The sequence below is a fragment of the Ogataea philodendri genome (genome assembly GCF_020536065.1).
Source record: "Ogataea philodendri strain CBS6075 chromosome Unknown scaffold10, whole genome shotgun sequence".
Taxonomy (NCBI): domain Eukaryota; kingdom Fungi; phylum Ascomycota; class Pichiomycetes; order Pichiales; family Pichiaceae; genus Ogataea; species Ogataea philodendri.
In genome coordinates this window covers 286,264-299,035 of record NW_025763818.1, presented here as the reverse complement: position 1 = coordinate 299,035, position 12,772 = coordinate 286,264, and the positions used below count along the sequence as shown (strand labels likewise).

The following is a 12,772-nucleotide window of genomic DNA, read 5'->3' as shown; positions in this document are numbered from 1 at the left end:
TTGTCTAAATAATAATTTCGCGTCGCGTCGAAAATAATTTTATGGACGCTAGACAGAACGATAAAGAGGTGTCGTTGTATCTGGGGAACCTGGACCCCAAGGTTGACGAGACGCTGTTGTACGAGCTTTTTGTGCAGTTTGCGCCCGTCAAGAGCATCCGGTTGCCAAAGGACAAGGTGCTGCGCAGACACCAGGGGTACGGGTTTGTGGAGTTCTACAACGTCAAGGACTGCGAGTACGTGCTTAACATCTGCACGGGATTGAGTCTATACGAGAAACAGCTGCGGATCAAGAAACTTCTGGGCGGTCAGGGCGACGTCGGGCCAGTTGATGAGGATATTGGCCCGGTGGTCTATGTTGGCAACCTGGACAAGCTGACGGATGCGGAGAGCATTGGAGCCACGTTTTCGAACTTTGGCACGTTCCGCAAGCCGCCACAGGTCGTTTCAGGTGAAACAAGTAGCCATGCGTTCATCTTCTACAGCGATTTTGAGTCGAGCGACGAGGCCATCAAGGAAATGAACGGCAAGATCATCATGAACCGGCCGATCAAGCTGGACTACGCGTACAAGAAGGATTCCAAGGAAAAACACGGCAACCGGACCGAGCGGTTACTGTACGAGAAGGCCCGAGAAAACAATTTCGAGCTGGAGCAAAAGAGATAGAGACGGTGAAAAAAAATGGTTAAATAATTTTCAATGAGCGACATCGATCCAAAGCTGCTGCAACAACTGGACGACTCCTCCAGACAAGAAGTGGCCGAGTTCATCCAGCAGGAGACGTCCAAGATGAAGATCCAGACGTCTGTGACCGGGTTCACCGACAAGTGTTTCAAGAAGTGTGTTCCAACGATCGACAACGGCCAGTTGAGCAGCTACGAAACCAGCTGTATGAACGACTGTTTGAACCGGTTTTTGGACACCAACATCAAGATTGTGGAAATGTAAGTATTATTTCAGTGCAACAGCGTCTTGCTAACAACCAGACTCCAACAACTGAACAAATAGGGCAGGTAGAACGAAACGGTTCTTTTGGTGTATAGTTGATCGACCGAATAGATCTTGTGAATATGAATGGAGTAGAAATGGATGACAAGTTGTTTGGACGTGCTGGGCAATAACGCCCTGTGTCAGGTTTGCCCTTTACGGCAGAAAATAGGTGTGTTCCACCAGGCTCTTTCCGGCCGTATATTCTGCATTTCCGGCCTTGAAAATTAATTGTTTTTATTTACAGCTATGGGTACGTACGCTTTTTACTGTTCTAACTCCAGATAAATCGATCAAGCGCGGTCTCAACGACAGAATCTACGACAAGCGCAAGTCGGCCGCGCTGGAGCTCGAACGCGTCGTGCGCGACTCGCTCAGCACGGGCGACACAGACAAGATTGTTAACATCATTAAGCAGCTGCGCAACGACTACGCCTACGCCGTTCATCAGCCCAACGCCCGGTACGGAGGCCTGATCGGGCTCGCGGCTGTGGCCATCGCGCTCGGCCAGAACGAGGTGCCCAAGTACCTCGAGAGCATCATGCACCCGGTGTTGGCCTGTTTTGGAGACCAGGACTCCATGGTGCGGTATTTCGCGTGCGAGGCCCTCTACAACATCGCCAAGGTTTCCAAGGGAGAGATTCTGGTGTACTTCAACGAGATTTTCGACGTGCTCTGTCGTTTGGTCGCAGACGTAGAAATGAGCGTGAAGAACGCAGCAGATATTCTCGACCGACTCATCAAGGACATTGCCAGCGAAAAGGCAGCCACATACATCTCGATCCTGGCCAAACCCGTTGATCCGCCTCCCGCAAAGGTGGTCGACCAAAAGGGCAAGACGCTACAAGTATACGAGCCACAATTGCCCAAGGCCTTCTCTCTGGCGAAATTCATCCCGTTGCTCAAAGAACGCATGTACGCATCCAATCCGTACACGCGAATGTTTCTGGTCTCGTGGCTGCGACTGCTGGACTCGATCCCGGGTCTCGATCTGATCTCGTACCTGCCCTCGTTCCTGGACGCCTTGCTCAGTTATCTGAGTGCCAACCTGGAAGACGTGCGTGTGGTCACCGAGAACTTCCTCAAACTGTTGCTCCACGAGATTAGGAAACTGTCTGAAATCCAGAAAATGGTGGCCGAAGAACAGCAGGACTCCTCGGTTGAGAAAGACCTGTACATCCCCGGCCAGGACGTGGTGATCGACTACCCCAAGATCATCGACCTGCTCATCGCATCTGTGGACTCGTCCGAGGAGCTGATCCAGCTCGTGGCGATGCAATGGCTCGTGTCGCTGCTGGAGATTGCGCCCGAGTCTTTCATTGTGTTCATGGCCAAACTTCTGTCTGTTTTGCTGGCCACGATCTCGCATTCCAACAGACAGCTGAGCGAAATCGCCGTCACGCTCAATGCCAACCTCATGGACCTTGCCGCCTCCCATCACGCCGACATCAACTACACATTGATTATGAACCAGCTTACGTTGCAGTTTCTGAACGAGAAAGAAAGCACGCGACTGGCTTCGCTGGACTGGCTCATCATGTTGCACGAGAAAAACCCAACAAAGTTCCTGGAACACTCGGACAACACCTTCGTCACGCTGCTCAAGGCGATGAACGACCAGTCGGACAAGGTCATCGACAAGGACCTGGAACTACTGTCTAAGATTTCCAACCAGACAGACGACAAGTACTTCCAGTCGTTCATGGTTGACTTGCTAAACCTGTTCAAACGGGACCGCAAGCTGCTCGATACACGCGCAGATTTCATCATCAGGACCGTCTGCAAGTCTCTGGATGCCGAACGGATCTACAAGTCACTGTCCAACGTTCTTGCCGAAGAAGAAACAAACCTTAATTTCTTATCCATTATGATACAGATTCTCAACAACAATCTCATAATTGCTCCCGAGTTGGCTGATCTGCGTCAGAAACTGATCAGAGGAGAAGATTTTGAGCTGTTCAAGACGCTGTTCAAGTGCTGGTCGCTCAACTCGGCCTCGGTGCTGTGTCTGACTCTATTGACCTCAAACTACAACCTCAGCTACAAGATAGTTCTGGACCTAGCCAACTACGAGGTATCGCTGAACCTGCTCATCCAACTGGACTTGCTGATCCAGTTGCTAGAGTCCCCCGTGTTTGCCAGACTGCGTCTCGACCTACTCAACCCGCAGAAGAACATGTATCTATTCAAGTGTCTTTATGGTTTATTGATGCTGCTTCCGCAGTCCAACTCGTTCCACACGCTCCAAAACCGACTCAACTCGATCACGCCAATTGTGCATCTGCAGTTCGAGAACGTCCACGACGAAAAGCCGTCGCACAACGACACCGAACTGCTGGGGTATTTCGATAGCTCCCAAAAACGGCTAAACCACATGAAAAACAGCCAGTTTTACGAGTTCCATCCGAGCACAAACACAAACTCCAAGATCAAGGACCTTGTCCTGGACATTTCCAACGTCAACATCGACAATAGCTCGTCGACCCTGGCTCCGAAAAAACTCGACTATATCACCAAGTTTTCGGGAAAGCTGAAACACAATAAATAAGTTTCTAACGTCAATTCAACGGGTCTCTGAAATGTGCAAGGTTGTTTTGTTTGCGGATCTGCCGCAGACTCACCTTTTCTCTTCTCGTCTCGATCACCGGCCGAGCCACCGCGGCAAACTCCGCCTTGCGGTCTGCCACCATCAACGTCATGGTCTGTTCTCCCTCGCCAACCTCTCTGTCTCTGCGCGGAAAACTTTGTTTGTAGTATTTGGAGAACGACCGGCTTCCAAGAACTCGTCCGTCCGGTAGCTCAATGCCGCTAGGAAGAATTTTAACTGTGGTCAAATCGTCTTCGTCAAAAGTGTAAAATTTCTCAATAAGCTGCCGTTCCGGCCGCGTCTCGTACGGAATCACGCAATGACCCTTGCTGCGAATGTGCTGCCGTATGCTCTCAGTGTTCTTGCCGACAAATCCACACCGGAGACACTCCTTATGCAAGATCAGCGTGTCTCCAAGATACTGGAGCAGGCCACTCAGATCCGTCAAATACTCTTTTTCCGGGATGAAAAGCCCGTGATAACTCGACATGTGCGCAACGTTAGCCTCTTCGTCATCGTAGACGGCTCCGCAGTAGAAACAGTTTGTCAAAACCACCTCTTCTTCCTCCTCCGTAGAATAGCCGTCGGAATCGTCTGTATCCGAGACCTCTGTAGTGCTGGCGAACTCAAACTCGCTGTCGGCCCGATCAGAAACAAGATCATCCAGCGTGTACTCGGAGTCCACCCCGCTGTTCACCGTGCCAAGAGAAAACTCGCTCACTCTTGACGCAACAGACCCGGCTGGAGATAGGGCGCGTCGATCGGCGCGACGGCCAGCACCAGAGTCTCGTCTTCTTTGTCGTTTTGCGTCCTTTTTCGTCGGCTGACGGCGGCCACTAGTTGTCTTTTTGTGCACATAGAACCCAAACTCGTCCTGGGTGGCATTAAAAGCATCCTGCCGCTGCTGAAGAGCAACTTTCGACTGAAAGATAACAGACTCCACCGGAGTGAGTCCAGCAACCCGCCGTTTCAGATTGTATCTGTGCCAGTCGGTCTTCATGTGGATTCTCTGCACATCGGCCGTGGGCAGCACGATCTGGCACGAGTTGCACGTGTAATTTCCCGGTGTTCTGAAAGCAATGGACATAGCCTGGATTATAGAGAACAATTTTTTGTATTAGGTAATTACATAATCGCTTCTTTGGGCCACACCCGTTTGTACAATGCCATGCCCACGACATCCTGGGCGTTGAGCTTGCCGTCGAACATGGCCTTGAAGTAGCCGTGGGTTCCTAAAGACTCCTTGATCAGACCAGAGCGGCCCATCTTGGTGAACAACGGAATATGCTGGTAGTGTAGCACGTCCTTGGAATTGAAGAACATGTATCTGACGGTGACGACAGACTTGTGAATCTTGAGGATTTCTCCCGTGAGGACCACTCTCTTTGCCAGAATGCGCGTGTAGTCGGTGTTGAGGAAAGTACCTTGGGCGATCGGCTCGGCTCCGGAGGGAGAGTTCTTGAAGAAGATGGCTGGAGAGTTGGTGAAGCTGACAGGAACCACCGCGGTAGCAATCGACAGGTTCTTCTGGTGCAAGAACCGCTGGAACTTGGCCACGTTGTTCGAGTTGTTGGTGGCCTGACTGAACACAGGGTTAATTGGAAGCCGTCTGAATCCGTACTGAACCACCATCGAGTCCTTGGACTTGATCGGCTCCTCGTAGTCTTCCCAGGTCTGCACAGAAAAGTGACACACAGACAATTTGTGCTCGTTTGGAAGCAGCGAGTACACGGCAAGCGGTTTCTGCGAGGGATCCGACACACTTTCCACCACCTGCGACGGAACAACAATGTACAGTCTGCACTTGTCTCCTGGCTTGATCACGGCCTCAGACTTGGCCTGTTTCAGAACCTTGTTCTTGGTGAGCTTGTAGTTTCTCACTCTAAGGTATCTGTTCCAGTTCTCTGGTGTCTTGTCGTCCACCTCGTCGTAGTCCCAGTCGGCAGAGGCAAGCGACTTGAATCCACGGTACCGGGCCAGTCTCTTGGTAGCAGGCTCGTCTGGATGCAGCTCGATTTCGTCTGGGAACTCGAGTTCCTCTCTTTCTCTCTGCTTGAACGCCTCAAGCTGTCTAGACTCCTCTTCCGGCTCCAGGTCCATGTGCGAGGCGTCGTCGTTGTCCATGTCGTCTGACTCCATCTCGGAATCGGCCTCCTCGTTGGACTCGAGTCCGCGCTCCTCAATCAGCTCCTCGAGCTCCTCGTCGTGCATCCATCTCGCCTGGTACTCGGAAATTCCCTTTGGAAGCCGTTTCTCAGTTTCTCCGTCTTCCTCGTCCTCGTCGATCTCCCAGTCGTCCTCGTCGCTGATCATGTCAACCTCCTCCAAAGCTTCTCCTTCTTGCAACGGATCTAGAGACTCGCGCTCAGATCCAGCTCCAAACACCTCGGGCTCCTTTGAAATCCGCTCGATGCGTGAGACTGCAAAATCACCAAGGTCTGGAATATGCACCAATCTGTCGGGATGAAAGCCAATTCCTCTGGCTGTTCCTTCCACCACCAAATGGCCCTCCATCAGCCCCTCGGGCTCCCATGCCACCGTGTCGGCAACCATATACCCTCTGCTGTCGCGCCACGTGATCTGTTTCGGCTTCTTCTGGCAAATGGACCGCAACAGATTCAAAGACTCCATCGGAGTCTCCAATGCAAACAATTTATCGGTCTGGGGAAAGAAATGCTTGAAGAACGAGGTCAGCGACTTCAACACGTCCAGCTGCAAGTTCCGTTTTGGATACGCGCTCACCAAATCAGGCACCACGCCGAAAACCGTCGAAATACCCTGACTTTCCGCAGCTCTGATGATCTGTTCGCCGATCTTTGGATCCACCTCCTCGGTAGCACTCAGGCCAAAAATGACAAAATCAGCCACTTTCACGCTGTCCAGAACATCAATGAGACTGTTCATTTGCGGTATTATTATGTTCAAGCTTGTTTTGAACCGTTGCACCTTCAATTTGGTCACACCAAAACTTTCTTTAATCTGCAACCCTGGCTCGTTCACAGATCCAAGCAACATGTTGGCGATGTCGGTTCCGGAAACGTTACTGGTGAGCGGAATCACAGTGACAATCCGCTCCACATTTCCGTGGTCGAAAACAGACCGCTCCTCAAGTGACTTGGTGATCTTGTTGTGCTTCAATTGATTAGCCAGGTTCTTACGCTCCAGCTTGCTTTGGACCCGCACCGGCTTGTTGTTGGACTTGATCTTCTCGACCTTACCCTTGCTAGCGGCCTTGAGGGCCCGCTTCGAGGCGTGGCCACTCTTAAACCCCTTATTGGCTTTCTTCAGAGTAGCTCTGTGTCCTGCCATAATAATATGTTAGATCCTAAAAATTTGATAAAATATTTGAAAATTTCGAAAATTTTGAGCCGCTGGCCGGAAACGTCTGTGGCGGTGCTGGTTACGGGCAGCTGTTCGCGCAGCAGCCAAGAGCACAGCAAGTGCTAGACGAAATGGTGAGCCTCAGTCTTTGCTCAGAGCTGATTTTACGACCTCGTCTTCCCTCAAGTTCATCCTCTACGCCCCCAAACGAACCCTCCTCTTCTGCCCCCCTTACTTCCCCCAAACCTCACCCATTTCGATCTACTCGGTGCATGGATGTTTGCCTGCCCAAAAAATCGGGCAGGCCAGGCTTTCTGAAAAACTTCCTTTGATCACGTGCTCAAATTCAGGTCTGGCACTCTGACTGTGAAAAATTTTTGGTTACAATTATTTTCTATATATCGATAGTTAACAGGTAAGTTTGCCCAACAGCAACATAGCGACAGTGGAAGATCCTGTTTCAGCGTTAGCATATACGTGACCAGCACATCGTTCCTACCCATTCCAGGTCTTTCAGCTCGTCATTACGACCATTTTTCACCAAGTTCAAAAGCACATTTTTCCACTCATCACCATCAACGTTGATACACTTTGCGCTGAAATTTTAGGTTCTTCCTCCACCGCTTGCAACTCTCCGACATACTAACAGTTAGTCAACATGGCTCACGAAAACGTTTGGTACTCCCACCCAAGAAACTACGGTAAAGGATCGAGACAGTGCAGAGTCTGCTCTTCCCACCAGGGTTTGATTAGAAAATACGGATTGAACATCTGCAGACAATGTTTCAGAGAGAAGGCTCGTGACATTGGATTCAACAAGTTGCGTTAAATCACTGGACTTATAAACAGTGTATAGGTAATGTTAAAGCATAGTATGCCAAAGATTGAAAAGAAGGTGTAGAGATGTAGGAGGGGCCCTGGGATTTTTCTTAAACCCGTGATATATATCATGTCTTCTTACTTTGCTCTGGGAGCCACCGGATTGTGTGGCAATTTCTTCACCAACATTGCTCTTAAGTCATCGAGTGTGTCGCAGGTGTTCACGTTGACTCGGCGTGAGGTTTCTGTCTCTGGCGAGCCTTCTAAGCTGGTTGCCACCTTGGAAAAAGATACAGAGAAATGGCCTTCTATTATCAAGTCTCTGGACATTCCCAACCACTCTACGTACTATTCATCTTTTGGTACCACCAGAAAGGCGGCTGGCAGTGCTGAGGCGTTTGTCAAGATCGACGAAGGCATCAATGTGGATGCTTTCACCGCTGCGAAGGAGTCGGGCAAATTTGACACTGCCGTTTTAGTTTCCAGTACTGGTGCCAATGCAGACTCCCGGTTCCTTTATTTTGCCACCAAGGGCCGCATCGAAGATAAGTTGAAGGCATTGAAGTTCAAGCGGACTATCATTTTGAGACCAGGTCCATTGCTCGGTGAAAGAGCTCAATCCAAAGGTTTTGGAGAAAGCGTTATTAGAAGTCTAGGACCATGGGTTAAAGGAACGCCGCTTGCAGGCGCGTTTGGCCACCCGGTGTTTGCTGAGGAAGTGGCCAAAGTGGCTTTCTTCCTCAGTCAGAAGCCAATCGAGAAGGAAAACGAGGTGATTGTTGTTTCCAGCAGCGAAATCCTCAAGATTGTTGACGAAAACAAATTATGAACTAATCTGCTACCAAAAGATTTTCAATTTTATTTAATTTTTAATTAATCAGAGTGTAATGTCCCGACATCCTCAAATCACTCCATACAAATCATCAGAGGACTTTCAACAACTCAAACAATGGTTCTATAGCCCAGATCCGTCTCTTAGGGAAAGGGCTGTTCAGAAAGTCACCGCATACAGCACCAAAGGTAACCTTCCGCACTCTATGGAGGCTACTATGCTGCTGACAAGTTCCTGTTTGCTGGACGAACGGCTCACTTCTATGCGGTCTGACCTGACGCCCGTGAAGCTGAGCTTCACCATGTCGCTGATCAAGTTCTGTAACGGGCTGTTGGACCCGATCCAGAAGTCCACTTATGCTATCAGTTTAAACCGACTAGCGGAGATTCTGCAGTTACCAACGTACTTTGTGGAAATCCGACACGCTGGAACACATGAGACGCTGCCGTCGCTGGAGATGCTACGATTTGGTGCCCAGAATGCTCTCGAATGGCTTGAAATCAACTACTGGAACGAGGTGCTCCAGAGCACAACAACCACACCCCCAGTAGACGAAACCGAAACCGAAACTACCGGTTTGGCGGAAAGTTTCAAGACTCTGCGCAAGATCAGAAAGGAGGATATCTACAAGGTGTACAAGTTCGGCGACTCCACAGAGACAGGCACAAAGTACTGGAAGTCGATGAAGGTGCTCAAAAACGCAAAACAGGACGTTCTGGTGAAGTTCTTGGTGTTCCAGAACACTTTAATTCTGAAAACAGAGCTCACAGAGAAGAAAGTGAACGGGATCCGGTTTCTGTACAAGCCCATACTGGAGGAGTTGGGCTATGACTTGATTTTGGAGCTGTTCAATGTGCTGCTTTCTGTGGAGTCACAGGAAGAGATTTTCCAAGCCCAGCGGGTCCAATGGCTAGAGTATTTCCTGTCCAACCAGCTCACGTTCAGCCAGAACTCCATCTACTCTAAGTTCCTCAACACGCAATCTGTCGGAGTCATTTTCTCGCTTTTAACGAAGACCCCCGCAGACTACACGCCCAAACTTCTGAAAGTGCTGCTGCAACATCGCCAGCTGCTTGACCAGACGTTTCTTACCAATAAAGTGCTCGAACAGATCGAATTCATTACCTCATTTAATTTACCAGACCTCCCGCTCCAGCCAGAACGCAAAAAGCAGAAGATCGCGCAGATCTATCTTTTCCAGCCCCACGAAACGTGGGAACCAACTCCGTTTGGCCAGCTCTAATACGAGAACTTTGGTTTGAACTCGGAAGACAGCTCCAACAGTCCTTTATGTGAATAGTTCTCGGTCAATCGGCCCAGGATCACAAACTCGTCCACAAACTCGCGGCACTTGGCCGGCCCGTGCTGGTAGTGCACAAACGCAATTAAGTAGAATAGCAGCTTTGCTCTTGTGGACTGCTCCAGCTTGATTATGCGGTCTTCTGCCTCCACTCTATCTAATTTGAAATCGACCTCGAGATCCCGTAGAAATTGGTCTATAAATCGTTTGCGGAAAAGCATCGAGTGCATGTTGCGTGTTTCTTTGGATGGCTGGCTCAGATAGTCGTTCGCGTCGATGCCCGACTTCATGGCCTGCTGGAATAAATATACATGTATTTGTTTTTTCAACAACGCGCGTCCCAGTGTCTCCACGCTCTGAAGATCCATCCGCACGTCGGCTCCCCATTTGTCAGAAAACCGTGTTTTTAACGGGTCGTTCTCAGAGAAATAGCTGGCTCGATATAGTAAGTGATTGTCAAGCATGTACTGTTGGGGTATTATTTGGCGCAAAATGTTGATTCTCGACTCAGCAACTCGCCTGAATGCCATATCAGTTGCAAACTTCGTTTTCAGCGGCAATCTGGGTTGATGTCGTTCCGTCACAAACGACGGAACAAGACTGTTGTAGGCCCTTCGGAACATTGAAAATTTAAGATAATATTTGGGCTGTGCTATAAAAAATTTATCTAACATGGCTCCTAAGGCTTCTTCTACCAAGAAGAGCGGTTCTGACGGGGAATCGCCCAAAGCGAAGCTCCCAAAGCTTCCCACCGAGTTTATTTTGAGGCCTTCGCAAACAGAACTGAAACAGTCGGCCATCGTGTACGTTTCGCCGCAGATATTGTCTATAACGGGCTGGAGCACAGGCAGTTTTGTTAGAATCACCAGGGGACTCACCGAAGTGACGCTGATATTGCAGGGCTGGAAGCCGGAAAACGAGGACAAGTACGACCTGAATGTTATTCTTGTCTCGAACGAGATATTGTCGCTGACAGGCATGTTGCTTGGAGAAAGAGTGGAGCTGAAGAAAGCCGTTTCACAGCCAGCCTATGCAACCGAAATCCACGTTGATTTCGTTAGCCAGGACGAGTCCAAAGTGCAAGCCGATATTGTTGATTTGGGATTAGTTTACGAGAACATTTGCACGGACTCGTTTTTGATTTCGCAGGTGTCGAATCTGGAAACTGTCACCGATTCGCTGAACGAACTGTCACTTTCCTCGAGCGCAAAGCGCAAGCAATTGACGCCGTTCCTTGTTCATCCGAAAACGACGAAATTCGAGTTGCATTCTGTCGAAAAACTGCTGCCCCCACCGGCCCCGTACAGCTACGCCAGCATTGGAGGACTCCAGTCACAGATCGAGTCGCTGAAAAGAACAATCGACGTTCCGTTGCGCCATCCAGAGATCTTCCAGCGGTTTGGAATCGACCCGCCGCGCGGAGTGTTGCTCCACGGAAGCTCAGGAACAGGAAAGAGTCTTCTGCTCAAATGTATTGCTCACGAATCTCAAGGATGCCATATAATCAACATTAGCGGACCGTCCATTGTCTCTAAATATCTCGGCGGAACAGAGGAGAAACTGAGAGACTACTTCAAGGAGGCCATCAAGTACCAACCGGCGATAGTTCTGATCGACGAGATCGACTCTCTGACGCCCAGCAGGAACAACGAGGACGTTTCTGAGGTCGACACCAGAGTCACTGCCACGCTTCTGATGGCCATGGACAGCATTGATGGCGCCGTGATTGTGATTGGGGCCACCAACAGACTCAACTCGATTGACGCGGGTCTGAGACGGCCCGGCAGGTTCGACCAGGAGCTAGAGGTGCCGATTCCTGACGCTGATAGCAGATATGACATTCTCTCAAAACAGTTTATTTCTATGAAGGGCCAGCACGATTTGACTAACGAGCAAATCAGAGCAATTGCATCCGCAACACACGGCTACGTTGGCGCCGATCTAGTTTCTCTTTGCAGAGAGTCTATCTTGAAGTGTATCTCCCGAGGAATCTCGTCGCACGAAAACGACCAGAAAGTTAGCTACCAGGACGTCGAAGAGTCGCGTGCGGAGATCAGACCAAGTGCTATGCGGGAGATCGTGCTGGAGATGCCTAAGGTCAGCTGGGACGACATTGGGGGTCAGGAAGTGTTGAAACGCAAGCTGAAAGAAATGGTACAGCTACCATTGACGGCAGCACAGACTTTTACAAGACTGGGTATTTCTGCTCCTAAAGGACTGCTGTTGTACGGACCACCAGGCTGTTCCAAGACACTTACGGCCAAGGCACTGGCATCGGAGTCGGGTCTGAACTTCCTGGCGATCAAGGGTCCCGAGATTTTCAACAAGTACGTTGGAGAGTCGGAGAAGAAGATCAGAGAGGTGTTCCGCAAGGCCAGGACGTCTGCTCCGTCGATCGTGTTTATCGACGAGATCGACGCACTGGCCACGAACAGAGACAGCGAGGACGCCGGCAACGTGTCGCGACAGGTTCTGAACTCGATGTTGAACGAGATCGACGGTGTGGAAGAGCTCAAGGGCGTCATTATCATTGGTGCTACCAATCGACCAGACTCGATAGATCCGGCACTTTTGCGGCCTGGAAGACTCGACCGTCACGTGTACGTTGCTCCACCGGATAGGCACGCGCGTCGCCAGATCCTGGAGAAAAACACGGCCCAGTTCAACCTGCCAGAGCCAACGCTGTTGCTGGAGAAGCTGAGCGATCTCACCGACGGTTTTTCAGGGTCGGAGACGGTTCTTTTGTGCCAAGAGGCTGGATTAGCCGCCGTGATGGAAGACAAGAACGCCACGCAGGTGCTCGAGCGCCACTTCCTCGCCGCCTTGAACGATATCAGCAAAAACATCACCCCAGAGATGCTCGAATACTATAGAGAGTTTGGCGAGAAATACAGGGCTGTGTAGAGGTAAAAAAGTTAGCATAATTA

At 50.2% G+C, this 12,772-nt stretch overlaps 12 protein-coding genes across 12 annotated transcripts; 7 read left to right on the top strand and 5 right to left on the bottom strand.

Annotated features, from left to right (window-relative positions):
• Positions 1 to 41: 41 nt before the first annotated feature.
• On the top strand, positions 42 to 665 carry OGAPHI_000836 (uncharacterized protein; the record flags this gene model as incomplete). The annotated part of the gene is made up of 1 exon (XM_046208974.1): positions 42 to 665. One exon carries the CDS (start codon positions 42 to 44, stop codon positions 663 to 665), a length of 624 nt encoding a protein of 207 aa, XP_046064493.1.
• A 33-nt stretch (positions 666 to 698) lies between these two features.
• OGAPHI_000834 (uncharacterized protein) lies at positions 699 to 3,534 on the top strand (the record flags this gene model as incomplete). The annotated part of the gene is made up of 2 exons (XM_046208972.1): positions 699 to 943; positions 1,302 to 3,534. 2 exons carry the CDS (start codon positions 699 to 701, stop codon positions 3,532 to 3,534), a joined length of 2,478 nt encoding a protein of 825 aa, XP_046064491.1.
• On the bottom strand, positions 1,596 to 2,690 carry OGAPHI_000835 (uncharacterized protein; the record flags this gene model as incomplete). Its single annotated transcript, XM_046208973.1, has 3 exons — positions 1,596 to 2,009; positions 2,164 to 2,475; positions 2,574 to 2,690. 3 exons carry the CDS (start codon positions 2,688 to 2,690, stop codon positions 1,596 to 1,598), a joined length of 843 nt encoding a protein of 280 aa, XP_046064492.1.
• A 10-nt stretch (positions 3,535 to 3,544) lies between the features above and the next one.
• On the bottom strand, positions 3,545 to 4,660 carry OGAPHI_000833 (uncharacterized protein; the record flags this gene model as incomplete). Its single annotated transcript, XM_046208971.1, has 1 exon — positions 3,545 to 4,660. One exon carries the CDS (start codon positions 4,658 to 4,660, stop codon positions 3,545 to 3,547), a length of 1,116 nt encoding a protein of 371 aa, XP_046064490.1.
• Positions 4,661 to 4,698: 38 nt separating this feature from the next.
• On the bottom strand, positions 4,699 to 6,882 carry OGAPHI_000830 (uncharacterized protein; the record flags this gene model as incomplete). The annotated part of the gene is made up of 1 exon (XM_046208968.1): positions 4,699 to 6,882. The coding sequence occupies one exon, from the start codon at positions 6,880 to 6,882 to the stop codon at positions 4,699 to 4,701; it is 2,184 nt and encodes a 727-aa protein (XP_046064487.1).
• OGAPHI_000832 (uncharacterized protein) lies at positions 4,858 to 6,040 on the top strand (the record flags this gene model as incomplete). The annotated part of the gene is made up of 3 exons (XM_046208970.1): positions 4,858 to 4,863; positions 4,966 to 5,232; positions 5,513 to 6,040. The coding sequence occupies 3 exons, from the start codon at positions 4,858 to 4,860 to the stop codon at positions 6,038 to 6,040; spliced, it is 801 nt and encodes a 266-aa protein (XP_046064489.1).
• Positions 6,247 to 6,687, top strand: OGAPHI_000831 (uncharacterized protein; the record flags this gene model as incomplete). Its single annotated transcript, XM_046208969.1, has 1 exon — positions 6,247 to 6,687. One exon carries the CDS (start codon positions 6,247 to 6,249, stop codon positions 6,685 to 6,687), a length of 441 nt encoding a protein of 146 aa, XP_046064488.1.
• A 961-nt stretch (positions 6,883 to 7,843) lies between the features above and the next one.
• On the top strand, positions 7,844 to 8,542 carry OGAPHI_000829 (uncharacterized protein; the record flags this gene model as incomplete). The annotated part of the gene is made up of 1 exon (XM_046208967.1): positions 7,844 to 8,542. The coding sequence occupies one exon, from the start codon at positions 7,844 to 7,846 to the stop codon at positions 8,540 to 8,542; it is 699 nt and encodes a 232-aa protein (XP_046064486.1).
• Positions 8,543 to 8,600: 58 nt separating this feature from the next.
• OGAPHI_000828 (uncharacterized protein) lies at positions 8,601 to 9,788 on the top strand (the record flags this gene model as incomplete). Its single annotated transcript, XM_046208966.1, has 1 exon — positions 8,601 to 9,788. The coding sequence occupies one exon, from the start codon at positions 8,601 to 8,603 to the stop codon at positions 9,786 to 9,788; it is 1,188 nt and encodes a 395-aa protein (XP_046064485.1).
• Positions 9,785 to 10,825, bottom strand: OGAPHI_000827 (uncharacterized protein; the record flags this gene model as incomplete). The annotated part of the gene is made up of 1 exon (XM_046208964.1): positions 9,785 to 10,825. One exon carries the CDS (start codon positions 10,823 to 10,825, stop codon positions 9,785 to 9,787), a length of 1,041 nt encoding a protein of 346 aa, XP_046064484.1.
• Positions 10,518 to 12,749, top strand: OGAPHI_000825 (uncharacterized protein; the record flags this gene model as incomplete). The annotated part of the gene is made up of 1 exon (XM_046208962.1): positions 10,518 to 12,749. One exon carries the CDS (start codon positions 10,518 to 10,520, stop codon positions 12,747 to 12,749), a length of 2,232 nt encoding a protein of 743 aa, XP_046064482.1.
• OGAPHI_000826 (uncharacterized protein) lies at positions 11,414 to 12,376 on the bottom strand (the record flags this gene model as incomplete). Its single annotated transcript, XM_046208963.1, has 2 exons — positions 11,414 to 11,706; positions 12,010 to 12,376. 2 exons carry the CDS (start codon positions 12,374 to 12,376, stop codon positions 11,414 to 11,416), a joined length of 660 nt encoding a protein of 219 aa, XP_046064483.1.
• Positions 12,750 to 12,772: the final 23 nt, after the last annotated feature.